The 21,815-nt window shown below is 45.4% G+C and overlaps 1 protein-coding gene across 9 annotated transcripts in view; it reads right to left on the reverse strand.

The window, feature by feature from the left end:
• The window catches only part of KTN1 (kinectin 1), a 75,172-nt gene that overhangs the window by 41,317 nt on the left and 12,040 nt on the right, over positions 1–21,815 (reverse strand). For 7 of the 9 annotated variants that reach the window (XM_082283509.1, XM_082283506.1, XM_082283505.1 and 4 more), the window contains exons 2-6: positions 10,508–11,064; positions 8,773–8,910; positions 6,213–6,380; positions 3,862–3,992; positions 1,345–1,461 (exon numbers count right to left, since the gene is read on the reverse strand). In XM_082283509.1, coding sequence (XP_082139635.1) covers positions 1,345–1,461; positions 3,862–3,992; positions 6,213–6,380; positions 8,773–8,910; positions 10,508–11,030 — 1,077 coding nt within the window. In that variant the 5' untranslated portion in view covers positions 11,031–11,064. Of the gene's footprint in view, positions 1–1,344; positions 1,462–3,861; positions 3,993–6,212; positions 6,381–8,772; positions 8,911–10,507; positions 11,065–14,522; positions 14,585–21,815 lie in introns of those variants that run through there. The other 2 variants (XM_082283502.1, XM_082283504.1) reach the window with 2 other exon arrangements.

The raw sequence follows: 21,815 nt of genomic DNA on the forward strand, positions 1-21,815 counted from the left end.
CCAAATACCTCTGAATCTTGAGGTACTCAGCTCTTGCTCTCATTTATCCCCTCCAGTTATTATCTTTATCAAGATCCCTACAGGAATAGCTCTGCACCTTAAAGCACCTTTAGCTTTTGACAGTGCTTTCAAGAGAAACGCATTAATTGGAAGATAAGAGCTTTTATCAGTCAAGCTGAGCTTTACCCTCGTTTATCCTGATACTTCAGCACTGCAGCAACTTTGCTGTTATCCATTTTCTCCCAGCTTTTCCCTTCCCCAAACCAGATGGAAAAAACCCCTGATGACTCCTGCCTCTCTGCAGATCCTGCCTCGCCTTCACAAGCCCCACTTTGCACATGTTTTTTCCCCAACCACATATGCATTTCCCACACTCAGATTCCTTCATACATTCCCTCTGCTTCTTCACCAGCAAATCCCTCTCTCCAATTTGATTCTGTAATCCTGAGGCAGTTTCTTTCTTCCCTCCAAACACATCACAAGCCCCTTCTCCATAAGATTACACACTGACTGTCCCAAACCTCTTGATCCCACCTGTGAACACACACCTACCTGTGCCCTGCCAGGAGCTCACACAATACCCACTCCCTTTTCCCCTCCTCATCTCCCAAGGCTCCCAACTCCTGCATCCTCTGGCCACTCTGCTCCCATCTTTGCCCACCCAGCTTTCTGTGCCCAAGTTTTGTCCCACAATTCCTGAGTCTAATGCTCATGTGCTTCCAAACCAGCCAAAACACACAAATCCTACTCCTAAGACTCTCAAATTCAGTCCATCTCCGCCTCACTATTTGTTCTACTTTAACTGTTTTCCTCTGAAACCTTCATAAAAAAGTGTATTTTCACAAACTAGTTTTGACAGTAATGCATCAGCATCCCTCTAAGTCCAAAGCAATCAGAGCTGCACCTCCAGGGGCTGAACAGGCACATTCTGCACTTTCTGTACCTTCCTTCTTGAAGAAAACTGGTGATTGTTGTGCCTAGAAGCACTTAAGCACGTGAATGCTACAATAAGGACCAAATTAAAACTGCAGTGCAGGAAAGACGTTTAATATTTACATCCATGAAATAGTCTCACAGTGGTGAAGGAAGTGCTTTTAAAGCAACCATTTGAAAAGAAAAACAGGCTTAGCTTACAAGTCTCAGTAAATGAACTCTCTGGAAAAACTACTGGAAAATACCTGTGCGTAAATACATTGTAAAAGCAAACGTAGTGTCTTGGTAAGCCTTTTCAGCATAAATATTTCACCTTTTCACTTATAATATGCTCAGTAAACCAGCATTTGCTGGCTGCTAGTCCTACAAACCCCTGCTCCTCTCTATACCCATGAACCCCTCAATGTTTACCTGGGAGAGCTGCTTGCACTGCTCCTTTGCAACAGCTGCCTCCTCCTTCATCGCTGCAAGTATCTTCTCCTTGTCCTGGAGCTGGTGCAGAGCTGCAGCCGTCTCAGCCTTGCTGGCCTGCAGCAGGATGACATAAAAATAACCACAAATAGTGGCACAGCACACTAAAAGGCAGCAAAGCAAACCTGAGAGGAGGAAACACCCCCTCCTGCCCCCAGATTTTCCATCTGCACGGTGCGGTGCGTGTGGCACCGCTGCTACCCAGTTATGCCACTAATGGATCCCATTTCACCAGGCAAGGAAATGCATTTTCAAGCCATGGAAACCAATTAAGAGGATAAATGGGCTCTTAAGGTGCTTCCCATTGAAAAAGAGCTGCTGTGGTGGCAGTGGGGAAAATAAAGAACAGCCATTAAGAGAAATAATGGGAAAAGATGCAGAGACGCTGAATCAGTCAATAACTGCAGTTGGAAGGACTTCCAAGATCACCTGGTCCAGCCCACACTCAAAGCAGGTATAATCCAAGAACTGTAATTGCTTGAAATATCTCAGCACAAAGGGAAAAGGAAACACTAATCTGGTGTCTCCTTCCACTTCCCAGGAGAGCCTCCAGCTGATATAATTACATTTCTACTGGCACACTGACACAAAGTTTCAGAGATACTCCAGGAAATAGACCTAAAAGAACAATCCCCTTGGTCCTGCCACTTGCATACTGGTCCTACAAATCAAATCAATGTAATAAGGAGCACAACTTCTACGTGTTTGTGCTCAGACTTGACTCAGTGAAGTGTGATGGTTGCCCAGAAGGGTTGTGCAGTCTCAGTCCTTGAAGGTTTCAAGCCAGACTGGATAAAGCCCTGAGCAGCCAGTGCTGACCTCAGAGCTGGTGCTGCTTCGAGGAGGAGGCTAGACTACCTGCACTTCACTCAATGAAGCCTGATAACTGAAGAAGCAAAGAAGTGTCAGTCCCACAAATGCACTCCAGATGTGTTTGGAAATTCTTCTTTAGTGGTAAAGTGCACGCCTGCAGTACAAAGACACTGTCAGTGACTTCCATGAGCTACAGAGAGAACACTGTTCACACTTCCACCTACAGAAACCTACATTTTTTTGTTGTGTACAAACCCAGGAACTCATTTTCATCCTAAAGGTTCAGCATAAACACCAAACCTTCCTTTAACAGAAAAAAACACAGCAGGCAGGGTGGCTGCTAGAACAGGTGACACCATTCCAAGTGTAGCACTACTGGGTTTTGTCCTTGGAGGTTTTCAAGATGCAACTGCACAAATTCCTGAGCAACTTGCTCAGAATTCAGTGTTGGACCTGTTCTGAGATGGCTGCTGGACTGCACAACATCCTGAAGTCCCACCCAGCCCAAACTGTGTCGTTATGGTGATACATTGCATTAACTGGGCTGACACGTAGCCAGTTCTGCATTTCTGCTCTGGTACCATGTCTGCAGAAGAACACAGGACTGCCAGAGTTCAAGAGGGATATTCAGGATGTGACACAGTGACACCCACAGTGAGTCATGGCAGGGAGGAGTAGGTGTGTGCCCAGCAACAGGATGGTGAGCAATGGTCACAAACTAAAACACAACAAGTTTCACCTCAACGTGAGGAAGAACTGCTTTCCCTGGAGGGGGTAGAGCCCTGGAACAGCTGCCCAAGGAAGGGGTGGAGTTTCCTTCTCTGGAGACATTTCAAATCCGCATTTCTGTGTCACCTGCTCCAGGTGGCCCTGCCCTGGCCAGGGACTTGGGGTGGCCTCCAGAGCTCCCTTCCAACCCCAAGGATTGTGTGATTCCGTATTGGTAAGATATTGGTGGACACCATTCTCTTCTGTCTTGACTACAAGAATTAAAAAGAACTGCCAAGCACTGGCACAGGTTGCCCAGAGGGGTTTTGCAGGCCCATTCCCTGACAGCTTCAAGATATCCAGACTGAACAAAGCCCTGAGCACTGTGGGCTGACCTCAGAGCTGTTCCTGCTTCAAGTCGGAGGCTGGACTACAAACCCATTGAGGTCCCTTCCAAACCTGAATTGCTCTACGATCCTATGAAAAATATCCAAAAGAAGTCAGACTACATTGTATAGACTCGCAAAACACAGAATTAGCTGATCAAGTGCACAGCCACAGCAGCTTGTTCTGAATTTCTCCCACAGCTTATCCTATTTACACATTTGGGAAAGATCACTCCCAACAGTCAGCAGCCATCCTTCCCCGTGCCAACACACGCGCGTCAGCAGCAGCACACCTGCTGTATTCCTTGTTCTCCATGGCCATGCCTGCTCTTTCCAAGTGGCCAGAGCCACCCCTGGCATGGCAGATGGCAGCACAAAAGCATCAGACAGCTCATTCCCTGCATGCAAGGCAAGCACAGACCAGCTGGAGAGAGTCTTCCAAAGACAGACTGCCCAGATCACATGAGAACATTGACAGAGCTAATCTGACAGCACCTCTTCCACTTTCTGTTTGTTTAATAAATTTTGTCTGCCCCCCACAGTCATTTACCTTTTGCAAGAAATCATGAATTGCACCGGATTTTTCCTTTAACACCTCCACTACACAACGGGCCTCATCTTCAGAGAAGATCATATTCTTCATGGATGTTACAAAATCCTTGAATTTTACTTCAGCATTCTCTGCAACACAGAAGGGAGGATTTATTTACTTTGGACTCCATACAGAATTATTTATTTTGCCTTGAAACAGCATGTGATGGGGTATCATTATGCATTATATTTAATTCCAGTCTGAAATGCCAAGAAGCAAGAGGTCATGAACATTCAGCAAAAACAACATCTCTCCAATTTAAATCCGATAACAATCTGCCAGCTGATAGTTTTGGGAAAAGAGAAAATCCCACCACTTTGTTTGCACAGTTGGTAACGTTTACAGTGTTGCTAGAAAGAAGACAAAGCATAACACAGATTTTGGAGGAGAAAAATAGCACAAATGTGAAAAATTGAAAAGTCCTTTCCAGGGTATCATGACAGTAATTTAAATTGAGCTCTCAATTTGGAGGACAGCCTGGCTGCACAAGCAATATGCACATGACAAGTTAATTAATTTTTAAAACTGGCACATTTTTGATTACAATATATGGAAGACAAAAATATTAACTTCCAAATTTAGATTGAGGGAACTGCAGCAAGAAGAGTTCAGGAGTAGGAAGATAAATCAGTATCTTAGTGGCTGACCAAGTGTTTAAAAAGACACACACAAGGAAAGACAATTCAGCTGAACTATTCTCTAACAAAAAACACTGCTCACAAACAGGCTGCACGTAGACAGGTCATTAGGTGGCCCTCTGACTCCAGGGAACAGGAGCACAAGACCAAGGCATCCCATATACCTGTCAAACATTCACCAGTGCCCAAAACTATGTGAAGGGATGGGAAGAATAAAAAAAAACCACAAGCTTAAAAGTGATGCTTGGTCAGAAATTGTCCCATAGATCATGGAGAAGGGTCTGGGTTTCTCACCACAGGTGCTAAACGCGTCTCTGAAACCAATTTACACATCAAACCCAAAGATCTGTCTGAAAAATAAATGAACAAAAAAGCAGTGGTGACATTATGCCCTGAAAGAAATTACCACAGATAAAAATCGCTGAATAATAGAGCAAGGGGAGGGAGTGCTGAGGAGTTCTAGCACACTCTCTCTTCTAGTCCTAAATCCAACTTAGTCTTGGCCACAGACTTCAGCTCACATCGGTGCTGCATTGACATCATCAGTGATGCTGTTACCAGGAATATGCCAAGATCCTGAGACCACAGTCCGGTGAGCCGGGAATCCATCGCAGCTGGGCCAGGACCAGCCTGAGCCCTGTGCTCCCTGAAGGCACAGAGACCTTGCCCTTGCATCCAAGGAGCTTACAGTCAGAGCAGGGGGAGATTTCTATATCGGGAGGGCAAATCCCAGCTGACACAGGAGAATTAGGAGTTCATGGAGAAGGTCACAGCGTGCCAAGGAAATGAGAAGGGACGAGTGCACGTGAGGGGCTTTGATGCTGCAGGACAGTAACATGCAGCCACTGAACCAGAAGCACAAGAGGAGCCTCAGGAATGTGGGAATCCAATCAAAGAGCTGCCAGGAAGCTTTCCAGGGGGCATTTTAGAAGACAAGACTAAAAAGAGAGGTTCCAAAGAATGAAGTGAGTGACCAGACAACGCTGAAGAATCAGCCTAGCTACTCACAAATCTGAGGTCTCACCTCATGGCTCCGTATATCTGTCAGGCTTTGACATAGTCAGAGGCCTATTTAAAGCTTCAGGGTGGAACACAAGGCTCATTAATCACTCCAGGCATTTGTGGGAGAGTATGAAGGAAGTTCCCCTGTCCCAACCAATTCCAACGGCACTGAAGGGAAAATTCGGAGTCTCCCTGGAAACTGCCAGACTCCCTCCACTGGCAGCCTGTTTCAGGTCACTCTGTATTGCACTGTGTCAGTCTCAGCTCCATGAACAGTCCTGGAGCATGCAGGCTGCACTTCCAGCCTCCAGCAGACTCCAAGAGCCTGTGCTGAACGCCCTGGGTTTGGACTCCATCCCTGTGGGCAATGTCTGAACTCTCCACTGTGAACTCCCTCGCTGCATCTGTGTGGTCTGTGATCACCCCTGTGCTCACTGGGGACACAAAAGCCCAGTCAGAGCTGAAAAGATTCAGATGGCACAAAGCCCTTTCCACAGTGCCAAAGACAAGGCAGAAATGAGCACACACAAGAAGAGCATCCTGCTCTTTTGTTTTCCTCAAATCCTTTCTTCACATTACATCAGAGAGGATCCCCCTCCCCACACATCTTCCCTGTTGAGGTTTGCAAGCAGGCTATGCCAGAGACAGACTGAATCATCAGTTTCTTACCTTTATCTGTTTCATTCTTCAGTTTCTTGCCACTGCTCTTCTGGATCCCCTCATTCACATTGTGTTTTACAACTTCAACCGGCTCACGCTTTTCCAAAGTGCCTGAGTCAGAATTATCCATCAAAGGAATATAAGTAGTTGCTTGAATAAGAGGTTCATCCACCAAAACTGTAATCATAAGTCCATAGGATGGGTTAAAGCTTTGGAATAATTGACACCAACCTTTTTAGAAAAGGTGCCTAACATATTAAGAGTTGAAGTAAAACATCTCTAACCTCAACAGTTAGTTATACTCTCTATTACTATTATCCTTCACAGTTTAACTCATTAAAGCTCTTCAGGTAAGTCCATTAAATAAAGGTCTCTAATGCATAGTAATTTAATAGCTTCAATTAAATTTCTACTTCCAAAGCTGCCTTTTAGCATTTTAACAAGAAGACAAGAACCTTTACATTTTGACTTTCATTTCACTTTAGTGAGAAAGTTGCACATAGCATCAGTGAGACTGTTTTACTTGTGCCTGTGCAGGAAACCATTCAGCATCCCTAACATATAAGTAAAGTCTTTTGTCCCTATTCTGTTAAAAGCTGGTGCTGCACTGCCATTATTTTCATGGATTACATCACCTGTGAACTCAACCACTTAGGCAGAACATGCAGCAGGGGCAGCAGTCAAGCTTATTTTGCATGCAGACTCCACTGCACTTAATGAAGAGCTCTCATCTGTCAGAGCAGGCTTTGGGCATCATTAACATGCAGAGAGGTACCCAGGGCTACTGCCTGACCCCAGGTCTCCATTCCCACACTACTGGATCACCGTGGTAAGGAGCAGCCTCTGTCCAAAGAGCTCTTCAGCGGAGACAAAAGCAGGCAAGGGGAGAGCAGGAGTGACAGACCTGGGGCAACAGGTACAGCCAGAGCTGCAGCTGCTGCTTGCCCAGCTCCTGCTCCATACTGCCTGCAGGATGCCAGAGGCTGTGCATGGCCCAACAGGAAAATCACTGCCCCAGCCAGCCCAGACTGCAGGGCTGATGGACAACAGATGCCAGGCAGCAGCACAGAGAGAGGAGGAATTGGGTGGGATGCAGGGTTTTGGGCATCAGTGCAAAACAAGTATGCACTCCTGGCTGCCAGAGAGCCAGTTATAAAACACTCTTAAATTCTGGCTGCTGTAAAAGGAGCAGAATAGGCCAGATGGACCTTTTTGTGTCACCTGGTAAGAGCCTTTCACTTAAGCAGCCAGCAAACACCTGCAGGTACATTGCAAGCTCAGAAGTGAGGAGAGCTCTCCTCTCGCAGAAACAGCCACCAGCTACTCCGGTTGCTATCCTCATATTTTTCCTTCCTCTCCTTATTAACTTCCCCTCCTTTCAAAACCTTTTTAATATCAATGAGACATTTTGCAGGATGAAATCCCCATAGTACTGTCTTGGCTAATCCTGATGTCCACCGCTGCTCATTTTTGCTCTGTCATTTTGGAGAGGTGGCTTGAAAAAGGAACAGTTTGCATTCAAGTAATGCATAAGCTATTGCCCTGTAGCACTGACAGCTCAGCTTTGCTGCTGGCTGAGCTGGTACTGACATTTACTGCCACATACAGACAAGTTTATGGCCCCTAAAGAAGTGCAGTGCACCTGCTTCCCATCAGGAAAACAATAAGCACATCCATAAAAGGTGATCACATCCTAAGTTCCCCATCAGTAGGCTTTTTCCAGGAATCATTTAGGAGTTTTTCAGTTATACAGGAACTTTACACAGCTTAGAACCCCATCCTGGACTGAACAGTGCCCACAATAGCTCTACACCCTTATAACCTGACCAAAGTACAAAGGGAACAGTGGGGAACAGTGCCTACTCCAGGAGCAGCACACCAGCTCCCAACTTCACAGCTGCCCCAGCAAAGAGTCCTGAGCAGCTAACAAGGTGGCCTCACAGAACTTCATGGTCACACTGTGTCCAAAAGCCAGACACAAGAGCACTCATTGTAAAAAATTTTAAAAAAAGGAGAAAAACACATACACAGAGGCACAGTGAGCCAAGAGGACACAAGAAGCAGCATCTTGGCAGAGAACAAGGGATGACGAACAGTGAAGGCCTTGACAGCAAAGATGAACAGTTTGTGTTGGAGCAAGAGCCAGCCAACAAAAGGACAGTAAGAGAGGAATGTGGCCAAAGCAACTGGCTGAAAAAACTGCAATCTTGTTTGGGGCAGATGACTGCAGCAGTTCCAGACATGCCTTGCTCAGAGCAACTTAAAACCTGCTCAGCTTATACTCTAAGTCTGCACATTACTCCTCATTCAAGCATGGATGTTTGGATCCAAGAGAGCTCAGAAAGGTTCACAACATTCATTATCCCGTGCTCAGTGGTACCAGATGTTCCTAAAATTTAAGAGTATCTCAGGCTCAGCAATCTTTCCTACCTGCAATTCCTGCTTTTTCAAATCAAAAGAGTTACTATTCTACAAGTTCCTTTTCCAAAGGAAGAGAAACTGAAGCATGGACAGCAAAAAGGTTTAACAGTCAGGTTTACCTGAACAATGTCACAGACTGAATTCTTACCATTATCAACTTTCTGCTTCTTTGCAGAGACTTTCTTCTTCCCTGACACATTTTCTTGCTTTATCTCCTGGTGGAGCAGCACCGGTTCTTGCTTTTTGGCAGGAGACACAACAGAATCAGTCTTACTATCTTGATCATCTGCAACAGACAATTAAGACAATATGCTCTTCTGTATATCCTCAGCAATACTTTTCAATCAGCAAATCTGTAATAACCAAAGTCTCCACTCCCAGGAAAACAAACTCACATCTTTTAAATCAGAACAAAGTTATTCACATATACATACATACACAGACACACATACACACACTTCCCAGATCAAGTGAGACCCCAAAGCAACAGGAAGGTTTAGCAGAATCAAGAGCCACAGCACCCAGTGATTTTTAAGACAGGAATCTCATGTGCAAGCAGAACACACGGCAATGCAAGGAACAGTTTAACAACTCCAATCCAGATTTCACTGTGACAGAGCAGACAGCACATGTTACCCATATTAGTTTCTTATTTAGAAGTGCACTCTTCCCTTCCGTGAACCCACTTGGGCACTTTAAACACACACCCCCAATAGCTACTGGGACTGTGAGAAGCAGAAAATAAGTGTTTCCCATTAGGGAACTGTTCTTTTTAAAAGCAGTTTCTAGTGAGAATTTTTTTATCATTTTGGACAGCCTGTGCTATATTAAGATTCTTGCCAGAGCTGACACGCACAGCACAGGGCTCTGGTGTCAGCTCCTGTAATCAAGGATAAGAGTTACTTGTGGCTGCCCTCAGAACTGTGCTTGCAGACCACGTTTTAACTGTGCCACAGAGATTTTTGGATAACACCCACAAACAAGACTGGATACTTTCTCTGTTGATAGTGGGTGGGTCTTTTTCTCCTTTTTTTTTTTTTTTTTTCAGAAAAATAAAAAATCTACCACATCAAGCAGCAATGTCATTCTTTTTCCTCACTCCCTGTGTAAACCTGCTGTGCCTGCATCTCACAAGGGGATCTGCAAATATCTTGGGTTTCATTTCTAGAACTGGGTATTTTTATTCTTTTTTCACTTCTATTCCTAGTCAAGACAACCACACTGAGACATGTCAGCTGCTGAGGATATGGTCAAGACAGTCAGAAGTGATTCTGATGAGTTTTTGGTCTGTTCTAGGTTGGATATTTCAGTTACAACAGCCAGACCAGTTTTAGCATCAGTTCCATTCAGTTACAGAGGTGTAGCAGGCGGGCAGCAATGAATCAACCACCAATCCATGAATCAGCCACCAAACACCTCTCTGTGCATTAACCCTGAGCCTAAACAGTGATTTATTTTGCAGACTGCTATGAGGTTACTCGAGATGCCCTCCCTTATCAGAGCCACCACTCTTAGGACTCCACTTTTTCACAGCCTGACTCAGAATGCACCCAGCAAACATCTACTGCCTTCTCTCAGGTAATCAAAATTCTGATTGAGAGCAAAGCAGCCAAACCACAGAGCAAAGCAGAGGAATGAGCTACTCTGTTCCACTTCATCTTTAGTAGAAGAAAGCAAGGACGGGAGGAGGAAAACCAGAGCACTGCTGCCAGATGAAAAACAGGGGGGAAAAAAGCAATAGCTTGTAAAAAAGGAGAAGGTTAGAAGGGAGCTTTGCCCCATAGAGATCAGGCAGAACAGTTGTGAGAGACACTCTGTGGCCTTGCAAAAAGCAGAACACAGTTTTGGCGTTCTGTGCAAAAAGCATATGCAACATCAGGTACCCATTCCATTTTTCTGCTTCTTCTGCCCAGGCTTCTTCTTAGCTGCTGTTGATTCAGATGGTGGAGTGGGCTGTTTTGTAACAGGGACTGGATCTACTTTCTTGCCTGAAGACTTGGATCCTTCCAAGTCCTTAGTTACATGATCATCTTGGTTGGCCTTGTGCTTCTTCTCCTTCTTCTTCCGCTCCCTGACGCCGGCGGAGGCCTCGGTGACGCCCGAGGGGACGGGAGTGACGTGCTCTTCATCCGTGCTCAGGGCATCAGACAGCTTAAAGTCCCGAGGGGCACTTTCCGAGTCAGACTCGTGGATGTTCCCGTTCTGAGCCTCTTTCTTCTTGTTCTTCTTCTTTTCGGTTTTCTTTTTGTCAGCCTTGGTAGGTGGGAACTTTAGGTCCCGTTTCTGTTTGGCGAGGACTTCATCGTATAAAGTCTCTTTCATGAAAAGCCAGAAGAAGAGGAAGATGACTGTAATAACCACAGAAGGAATGAGGATGATAAAGTAGGTAGACTCGTAAAACTCCATTGTGCTTTTTCTTAGCTATGATTTCTTAAAAAACCTATAGGAGAAAGAAAGAAAAAAAGAGGAAGAATTAGGTTTTGAACAGGTTTTCCCTAGGTGTTATTTCCTCCACCAATTATAATAATAAAAGAAGATTTCTCGTTGTTACAGAGTAGCCTTAAAGTAGCTTTAATAAAATTATCAAACTATATCAGCCATGGAACAGCTTCTGGAATCATTTACCACTTGCTTCAAAGTTGTTGGCCTGGAGAGGAAGAAATGCACTTTGCCAGACTGCTGATCTGGGGAGAGAATAATTCCCTTCCCTTGCTTTCCTTCATCTTCCTCACTCTTCCTTCCCACGTGACTTTATGAAAGTGAAAGCTTTTGATTTCAGAAATACATGAGACAGCACTTTCAGAGGCTGTGAAATAAGGACCAGGGACCAGAATATGCAGAACACTGCCTTTTTTTTTTTTTTTTTTTTTCATAAATCAAACATACTGAATTAACATTCTTATCCGGACAAGTGGGAGTTAAATTTCACCTTGCTTTTGTTCCCAGATTTATGACAGCTTCAGAAGTAGAATGAGGAGAAAACAGGAGAGAGCCCTGAATTTTAGTCAGCCATAAAGAATCAGATATTTTCAAAACTGTTTTTTGAAGTCTTAAAACCCAGCTTCACACTCATGAAAATTCCATACATTTATGGGGCAACAAGAAGATCTGTTATTTATTTTGACCATGTGATGGTATAAAACTTCCAGGGCACTTACACAGACCAGAGGATTCCAGGGCAATTTGCTAAAAACAATATTTTTGTCCCAAGCATTACATTTATTGTCTTTTTAAAAACAGCAGGAACCACAAAGTTAAAAAACAGTCAAAACGATGGTAAAAAACCTAACTTCGGGGTCAAGACATGCCAGATTTTTCCATTTCACAGCTGATTGCTATGAACAGACCTGGATTTTTGCAGAAAGAATCCAAATCTTCTCCAGACTGTTTGTTCCACGAAAGAAAAAAAAAAATTCACCAGATATTGAAAAAAAAATCCAGACATAATCCAAACTAATTAGGCAATTCCCAATCCACCAACCCATCACAGGAAGCACATGCTACAACTACATTTTCCTGCACACAAGAAAAAAAGACTCTTCAACTTGAGTGTCCCTTGGGACACCCATTCTCTTGGGAACAAAAGGCAAGGGATTTAACCCAGGTTGCTCAGAATATTTCCACTGCTGCTTGAAAAATGAAAACAGATGTGCCTACCGAGGGCACAGGGAATAAAGTCCACGAAGAAGCTGCATGGTGCAGGCAGAGGACAGGCTCTCCTTGCTGCTGGGCAGAAGATTTACTCATTTAAAGTTGTTTTACCTCAATTCCTGACTGTTTTGGAAGCTGCTATCACAAACTGGCTTGTGCCATCCTGCCACACCGGAGAGAGCTCGGTGTGGAGTCTGGCTCAGGCTCAAGGGGGAATAGTTGTTACATAGAATAATTTCTGGACAGAGAGGAGTTACTGTGATAATATATTTGTACAGTGCATTGAGTAGCACAGAAAGCAAGGATTGGGAACTCTAATTTGGCTATTAAGTTATCCAAATAAAAGACTAACACTTCAATACACTAATTATTCATCAGTTGTCTTAACATTAAGTCTCCTCCCAGTTTGTATTTATTTTCTGCATGCACACAGCTCACTGAAAATTACAGGGTCTAAAATTACATCCAGCACAGAAAGTTTTGGAAGGGTTGAGAGGGATTGGAAGAAAAGCTTGTCTTTTGGGGAGAAAAAGCACAGATGCTCAAAACTAAGCTGGAGCTTTCAAAATGATTAATTACAGCTACTTGATAAACCCAGCTCCCTGTACTAAGTGATCTAATATTAGTCATCTTTTGAAGGAAGCAGATCTTGAAAATTTGTCTCAGCCAAAGTCAATATTGAATGCTTAAGGGGGGGGGGGGGGGGGGGGAAGCTAATCCCCAAAGTAAATATGTAATTAAGCAGATTTCTCACAAGTGTAATTAAGTTGATCATTACAATACATTACTGCAACAGTTACAATACCCAAGCACGAGGAGCCCAGCACAGCCCAGCTCTGCCCTGCTGCTGACACCATGCACACAGCCAGCCATGAACTCATGGGATGGACAGTCACACCTTGTCAGTCCCTACACATTTCCCAGCATCTGACACCAGATGCTCAGGTCAAACCACAGGCTCAGGGTAACATGTGCTGCTAAAGAGGTTCAAGGCTCAAAGGTCAGGAGGGCACAGTGGCCATCGAGGCAGGACATGCTCGCACAAAGTGGTTGTTGCTCCGAGACCAGAGAGCAGAGACACACTTAAAAGCTTCAGCTGCTTCCAGAGGAGCCATAAATACAGAATTACAACAGCTAGCCTGGGTGGGGAATGTGTGCTGGACTAGCTGAGGTCTGATCTCAGAGCTGCACAAGCAGTGCGAGCTCTGCCGAGCCTCTGTCCCCCATCCTGCTCCCCCTCCCTGCACTTCACCAAAAACAGGATCATCTCCCAGATCTGGAGCATGACACTGCAGTGGTGAGGTCCAGAGCCTCTCCAGGCTCCATTCCTGCTCCTGTCCCCCTCCTGGTCATCGGGGCAAAGCCAAGCACAAGCCACGTGAACCCTTCCACCCCAAACACTAATCAGAGGCAGGTAGATCTGATCTCTGAATGCCATACACAAATCCAGTTTTTCACATGCAAGCAGGGTCCAAAAAAACTAAACCCAAATAAAAGTCTCAGGGTTTAACTAGAATTGATTAAGCACACAGGAAAGGCAAGCAGAAGTTCTGCTCTGATGACCATACACTAATTTCTCATCTCAGCCCAGCAAGGGTATTTAAAACTCACTCAAGGAGGATCCCACTGCTGCTGGCTCTATGCAGAATGACAAAACAACACCCATCACACCACCCCCTGTCAAAATGTCTTTGTAAAGAGGCATCCTTGCCATGGGGTAAATTGGCAATATTTTGGTTCACAGACAGTTTCCAGTTGTCCTCTGACAATCTACAATTACTAAAACAGTTCCATCATTCCAATTGATATTTCTGTATTACACTGAGAAGCCATCTAGGAAAAAAAAAAAAAATCTATGGGGGGGAAAAAGAATTCTATGCCATGCAAAAAGAAACAGGATGAAGAAACTCATTCTGTTAAAGCAGCAAAAAACAACTGCTACATTGACACACCTTCACCTACCAGCTTAACTGCTCCATTTAGTTTTACCATCCCGGTTAGGAGACACCCTCCCAAAAAAAAAGCTTTTCTCCCACAGAAATGCTGCAATGGAACTTTTATCACTCGCAGCTCCCTCAGAGAACTCCCCAGGGCGGCTGCACCAGCTCCCCACCCACCCAAACCCACAATCCCAGGCAAGGCACTCCCAGTAGGAATCACACTGCACTCCCCCTCTCCCTGCTGCCTACAAGAGGCACAGTGACTTTAGCTACATTTAAATTTCAACGTATTTGGTTAAATACTCACCTTTCACTCGTATTTGATATTCGACCTGCTCTTGATCACGTTTCTTAGAGTCCAGCACCCGTGCCAGGCTCCCCCCTTGCAGACATGCTCCTGTCTCACCCGTAAATTCCAGACCTCACAACATCCCTTTAGTCATTCTGAAAAAGGGGAACAAGCTGCATCTGTCCCAGGCCGTGCACAGACCCAGTTACTGTTCCCATCCCGCCTTTAACAAAAGAATTGCACTTTTGTTCCCTAAACAGAGCCCGTGCCACAGAAAAAGGACTATTTCTGAACTCCAGTGTGCTATTACTGCTTGCACCTGACTTCCCCTGCCAGTTCATGCTGCCCTGGATTTTCTAACCCACCCTCTGCCTTTTTGAATTTAAATCTCAAGTTTCACTCTGCACAGATACCACATTTCACAGGATATCCATTCAGTTTAGGTCCAGGGGATTAACTTACTTGAGAAGATAGAAATAAATTATAGCTCCATCTGGCTAATGAGTCACTCATAGCTTAGTCCCAGCACATGAGAAGCACAGCTTCTGTAAATGCTTGGGTCCCAAAATGCACATAATCTTCAGGGATTTGTGCCTCTTTGAAAAACTAACATTAAAGGGGGGGGAATATAGGTACCAAGGTGCCTTTTTTTAAGTACTAAGCAGTTTTAAGAGACACCACGTATGATTTAGCCAAGGCAAGAGCTTCTTTAATTGGGATATTTTCCTGGGATTTTCTCAAGCTGGCAAGCAGACTCACATCCAACAGTCACTAGGAACACAGCAAGCAGTCTCAGAGCAGTATCTGGATTCAATAAATTCCTCAAACAGATAACACTATTTTTGTTCTCCCTAATCTGCACACAGTTTGGAACACGCTCCCTATCAGCCAGCTGCAAAGAGGATCCTCTTGAAAACAGCTTCACTCCCAAGCTCATCCTCCCCCAGAGCTTTTTGGGAGAGGATGCCCAGCAACTTGGGCAACTAAACCCAGACTCTGCCAAAGGCAAAGAACAAAATTAAATAAGAAGTTCAGCCACTCCATGCCTATTCCACATTCATACAGCAGGAGCAACCAGCTCTCTGTGACTCGTTCATGAGTATTACCTGACTAAAGCACTGCTGGGCTCAAGCTCTAGGAAGGGGGGCTGCCAGAAAAACCTCAGGGTAGTTCATTTAACATCAGTGCTGGTTTAGGACATGGGAAAACTGCAGAATTACAGCTTTAGTTTTAGGGTTTTTTAAGCAGCACTGTGTGTTACTGAAAAAACAAGATGGGTTTTTCATGCCCCAGGACAAGACACAAAAGACAGCAGAGCTGCTGTGATGTGACACAAAGGAGCTGTCGGAGCAGGCAGGGATTTTAGCCCATCAAACTTGCTTGAGTTCATTAACAGCTGGCTAACTTCTGCAGGTGAGCCACACCTGCTGGCCTCAGCCTTCACAAAACCACCCAGCCCAGAGAACACCAGCAAGGAGCTGACTGCACCCGAGCAGTTTTTTACACAGGAGAATACGGTATTGCACATAAATCTCACCTGACAAGGAAAAGGCACAGTTCCAGTAAGATCACAATCTCCTCACGGGTCACTTTATAAACTGCACAGTTTAAAGTCATGCATGAGGCACTCACCACACAGAAAAACTGAAGGTCTAAACAGACCTTTGAGTTTTGACCCCAATGACAGTATCAGAGAATTACACAGTAGAGTCATAGAAAACCCCGAGTTGGAAGGGACCCACAAGGATCAGAGCTTAACTCCTGGCCATGCACAGGACACCCCAACAATCCCACCCTGTTCCTGAGAGCGTTGTCCAAATGCTCCTGGAGCTCTGGCAGCCTTGGGGCCGTGCCCATTCCCTGGGGAGCCTGGTCAGTGCCCCACCACCCTCTGGGAGAAATCCTGATATCCAGCCTAAGCCTCCCCTGACACAACTTCAGCCATTCCCTCAGGTCCTGTTGCTGGTCATCAGGGAGAAGAGATCAGCATCTGCCCCTCCACTTCCCCTTGTGAGGAAGCTGAGACCAGGATGAAGCCTGTCCTCAGTCTCCTCCTGTCCAGGCTGAACAAGCCAAGTGACCTCAGCCACTCCTCTCATGGCTTCCCCTCTAAACCTTTCACCACTTCCATGGCCCTTCTTTGGACACTCTCCAATACCTTTATAACCTTCTTATATTGTGGCAACCAAAACTGCACACATTACTCAATGTAAAATTTAACCTACATATTTGTATTCTTTTTAAATTCTAGTTTTATATCTGTATTTCCATGCTCTGTTTACACCAATTCTCCCAAACCCAAGACTGGGGGGGAGGGGGGGAAGCAATAATAAACAGCATTTCAAGCTCTGAGTTTTTCATTTCCATACCTGCCCTGACAGCATGATTTGTGCAGCCACAGGAGAAAGCTGTAGACACTCAAAAACACCAACTGAGCCATTCAGGTATTAGAACTACTCTTCCCAGGAAGGAGACTTGTTCAAGGGAAGCTCAACAGTGCTTGACACCCCCTCCAAGGTGCTGACAGCAAGAGCAGAGAAAACTTGTCAATAAATCTTGCTCTTCACTTTATTTCACTGATACAATTAAGCCATTTGCAGAGCACAGGCTCAGTGCTTCAAATACCCTCTAGGTAAATATTTTCCATTCCAAACATGCCACTGTTTGTACCATCTGTTGGGCTCTGTCTGCTCTCAGTCGCTTGATGTTAGTTAACACAGACAAGCTCTTTATTAAATTCCAGAAAGAGTAGCTTTGCTTCAACAAAAGCCTTTACTTTCAGAGGGTTCTTCCAACACAGCTTCAGAGCCAACACCTGACAAAATGCAGCAGCAGTGCCGAGAGGAAGCTAGGAGCACAATATGGCTGTGCAACCTCGCCACCAGTATCCAGCAGATGTCCTTGATCTTGTCCCAGCGCCAGCAGCAGGGAGCACCCAGCTACCTCCTGCAAGAGGTTTCCACCACAGCCCAGCTGTTCGGGCAAGTTCCTACAAGATAAGGCAGGGCATGGATTCACCAGGTGGCAGCTGACGCCCTGAAACCACCTGGGCTGTAGGATAAAGCCCAGAACTGGAATTAGCATCAGTGAAAGTGGAGCGAGCAACCTCGCATTTAGCCAGGGATAAACGCGCACACATCTGCTGCTGGCACAGAGCGAGGACAACCACGCTCCACGTTCCTGCCTGGCAGCTCACCCAAATACCCCAAAACTGCACAGACCCTGTCACAGCAGCACCCCACGGCATTCACCAAATCATGGGCACAAATACACTGATATCAGGAATAGTGTGGCAGCAGGACCAGGGCACTGATTGTCCCCTGTGCTGGGCATTGATGGGGCACCTCCAGTCCTGGGCGCAGTTTTGGGCCCATCATAAAAAGAATGATGCTGAGGGGCTGGAGCATGACCAGAGAAGGAAAAGGAGCTGGGGAAGGGTTTGGAGCACCAGGGACAGCTGAGGGGGTTCAGCCTGGAGAAAAGGAGGCTCAGGGGGGAACTTCTAGCTCTCCACAACAGGAGGGGGCAGCCAGGTGGGATTTAAGCTCTGCTCCCAGGGAACAAGGGACAGGACAAGAGGAAACGGCCTCAAATTGCACCAGAGAAGGTTTAGTTTGGATATTAGGGAAAATTTCTTCCTTGAAAGGGTGGTCAGGCATTGGCACAGGATGCCCAGGGCAGTGGTGGAGTCCCCATCCCTGGAGGGATTTAAAAGCCATGTGGATGTGGCACTTGGGGACATGGGGCAGTGGTGGCCTTGGCAGTGCTGGGGGAATGGTTAGACTTGATCTTACAGTGCTCTTGCAGCCTAAATGAATCTATATTGTTCAGCACAGGGTCTTAGGAAACCAAAACATTTTTTGCAGTATTTGTGAGGGGATGTTATTTGGGATAAAGGCCAGCATGTGTCAGGACCAGCGAAAGATGTCCTTGGCTCCACCAGATTCCAGAAACTGCAAGTTTCCCTTTAAATCACTACCAGCTAACACACACACCCCTATTATCTCCAAAGTCAGAAGATAACAAATGATCTTTACACTACCTTTTTCCAAAGGGCCTGTAAAGAATCAAAGGTTTCCTTCTTCCAGCAGGAATTACTCAGCAAGTCTGCATCTTCCCATCACTACTTCCAAGGAGTCCCTGAGGCTTCCCCAGCTCCTTCCTTCACACATTCATGTACAGACATGATCTGCCCACACCACCATGAACTACCTGAGAGGCATTTAAACACTCAAGCAGCCGGCTCAGGCTTTTGGGTAAGCATTTCCCCTTTCCCTACTCTCCACGCAGGCAGGGACCAGATCAGACATTTGCTCTTCAATCACCACCCGCTTCCGTGCACAGGGAACTGGGAAGTGATACTTCTCAAAATAGGAAGGCATAAAAAAGATCACAGAATTTTCTCAAAATACTACTACAAATAAGAGCCAAATCTAGCAGACTTATGGCCAAAACTGAGTTTAGGTTCCCAGTTTGAGCAGCAATTCCGTATGTCGCGTAGTTTTCGAGCATCTCCTGCAACATGAACCCATCCAAAAGCACCAGCCAGGTACAGAATTCAAGCTAGGACTCTTGGATCAGACAGGCAAAAGCATTAAACACACACAACCACACCTGAAATCTGCTTCTGCCCAGCACCTGGACAGGAGGGAGGGACCAGGCCACGCCTGTTTTATTCCAATTAGCTGTCTGGGAAGTTCACAGGGGTTTGTACAATCCACGCTGCTGAATCCACAGGAGCTCAGCTTTACCACACACAAAAGCCATTTACACAGGTTTAAAGCTGCTGTGCACCTCAACAAAGGCCTTAAGACAACTGTTGTGGTCTAGTGTATAAATGGACATTCACAGTATAATCTTCACCTCAGACCCATAGAAAGCCTCAGGGAGCAGTTACCAGTCCCTAAAAAGCCAAGGGCAGTAAAATATAGGTCTGAGCCCAGCTGGGTTTGCTCACTTTAACACAGCTTAATCCCTTTCTGATGCAGGAATGAGTTGCATTACTGTAAGTATGTTCATTCTGCACCTACCCCTGCCATGCTCTATTACTCAATTAAAACAAGGTCTGCAGCACCCATGGGAATGATGCAGCTGACCATTCTCTGGTCACAAATGAGGCAGAGCCCCAAATTCCAAGAAAAACAAAAAAGATTAAGGTCATCTCTTGAAAAATTTAGGGCTGCTACATCCTTTTCATCCCCTTACATCCAATTCCAAGCATGGAAGGAAATTCTTGGCTGTGAGGGTGGGGAGGCCCTGGTGCAGGCTGCCCAGAGTAGCTGTGGCTGCCCCATCCCTGAAATGTCCAAGGCCAGGCTGGACGGGGCTTGGAGCAACCTGGGATAGTGGGAGGTGTCCCTGCCCATGGCAGAGGGTTGGAATGAGATGGTCTTTAAGGTCCCTTCCAAACCCAAATCATTCCATGATTCTGTAACAGAGGAAAGCAGGTATGAGCAGCAGCTTCTCAGTACTCAAATTCCTCTCATACCTTCACAGCAATCTGCAAAGAGAAAACAGCTGGAATTAAACATTTTCCCTTTCCCAGTGTATATAGCAAATATAACTGTATAAATATACATTCTGTATTATGAATTCTTGTTTATATTTTTAAAAATAAATGTAAAATAAGAGGAGACAGAAACAAAAGAAGCAAAGGCCTTTGGTTTAGCTTTTTTCTTTTTTTTTGCCTTAGCAGATTCTGTGAAAGTATGAATGGCATCTGAGCACTGGGAAGCTAATGCTCATTCAAAAAAACAACACAGGCTTTTATATAAAAGAGCTGCAAAGAGTCAAGGAGAAAACCCGAGTGTACTACCTGCCTGTGCATCCCAGGAGAAGTAAAATCCGCTCCCTGCAAGCTTTGCACAGCCCAAGCACCACAGTTTTCCCTCGGGCTGCGTGGCAGCAGCAGCAGCCCCTCACCTCCCCGGGCAGGCACAAGCTGTCCTCCCGTCTGAATCCAGGGCAGAGCAGACGCCCTCGGCGCCAGAGCGACAGGAAAACCACGACAGATTGCTAAAGAGGATGGCATGTTGTTTATGGGTTGTGTTTCTCAAGTTTGGACATAACTGAGAAGAGATCAGTCTTAATTTATTGCTTGATTCTCCAGATTTCTACTCAACTTTGCCCTTAACTATACTCACCAGGCAACTTTTTAGCTTACTCACCTGAATTCCTCCACACACACAAGAAAGTTTTAAACCTACCACTTGTTCTGCAGCTCTCCAGACTGCCTGGTGCTAAAGCTTTTCTCCCAAATTTCTCCCTAAGGCAGCCACAGCAACAGAGAAGCAAAAAATACCCAGCCTTGAAGGATGAGCAAGTCAGAGCAACTTTAGCAGGTCCCTGTAAGTTGGATTTATTAACCTTTGTAGCCCCAGACCCCGAGGGTGCAGAGGCTGCCAGAACTACCCCAAACCAAGCCATGCACAGCCCAACAATGGCACAATGCTGCTTTCACCAAGTTTCCACCCACGCTGAACGAGGTCTCACAGGAACTCAGGGAAGGAGGAATGTGTGCATGGAGGTGATGGCACAGGAGGAAGACAAGAACCCTCAAAATAAATGGATTTGGAAAATTTCCTATAGTAATGTATCACCAAAGGTTTTCCTACAAGAATGTATTAAATTCATGATAAGAATATTAATCTTGTTCATATTAGAATTTCTTTCCACTACAAAAATAAATCAGGCAAAGATATTCTTAGTCTGAACACCATAAAAGTGACTTTATCCAGACTTATTTTTGAATGTATATTTAAGGGATGAGAACAGAATTCTTCTGCCAACAAAGACAGGTATTAACCTAAGAGAATCTATTTAGTTTCAGACTTCTTAACCAGACAAGATTTCACCCAAGTGCGTGCATGCTGTCCTTTACCCTGTTGCGAAAGGAACAAACGAAGAGGAAATGACTAATCAAAGCAGCAGCACATTAATATATTTTGGTATGTGGAAAGGGAAAATTGTAGCTGGTATTTTTAACGTTCCCAACAGGAGAATGCAGGGCCATGCATACACCAGTCACCACGGAGGCCCGGCAGCTCCCAGGAGGGGAAAATAAAAAAAAAATACAGGAAAAAAAAGTGAAGCTGTGTCCTGAAGAGGAGTTCTGCATTTTCCATTTCCCAGCATGAGCTCTGCTGGAACAAGAGCCTGGAAAGGAGGCACAGCTGGGGCCAGCAGCAATGCCCGAGTGAGAACAGGTGCACTTTGCCTGAATTGTAGGGAAAAGCCAGCCTGGAGAGGTGCTCTGGAGGGAAAAGGTGAGAGTTTCTTGGAGCACTGCCACCAGCAAACACTCCTGTAAAT

The sequence above is a fragment of the Coloeus monedula genome (genome assembly GCF_965178545.1).
Source record: "Coloeus monedula genome assembly, chromosome: 6".
NCBI lineage: Eukaryota > Metazoa > Chordata > Aves > Passeriformes > Corvidae > Coloeus > Coloeus monedula.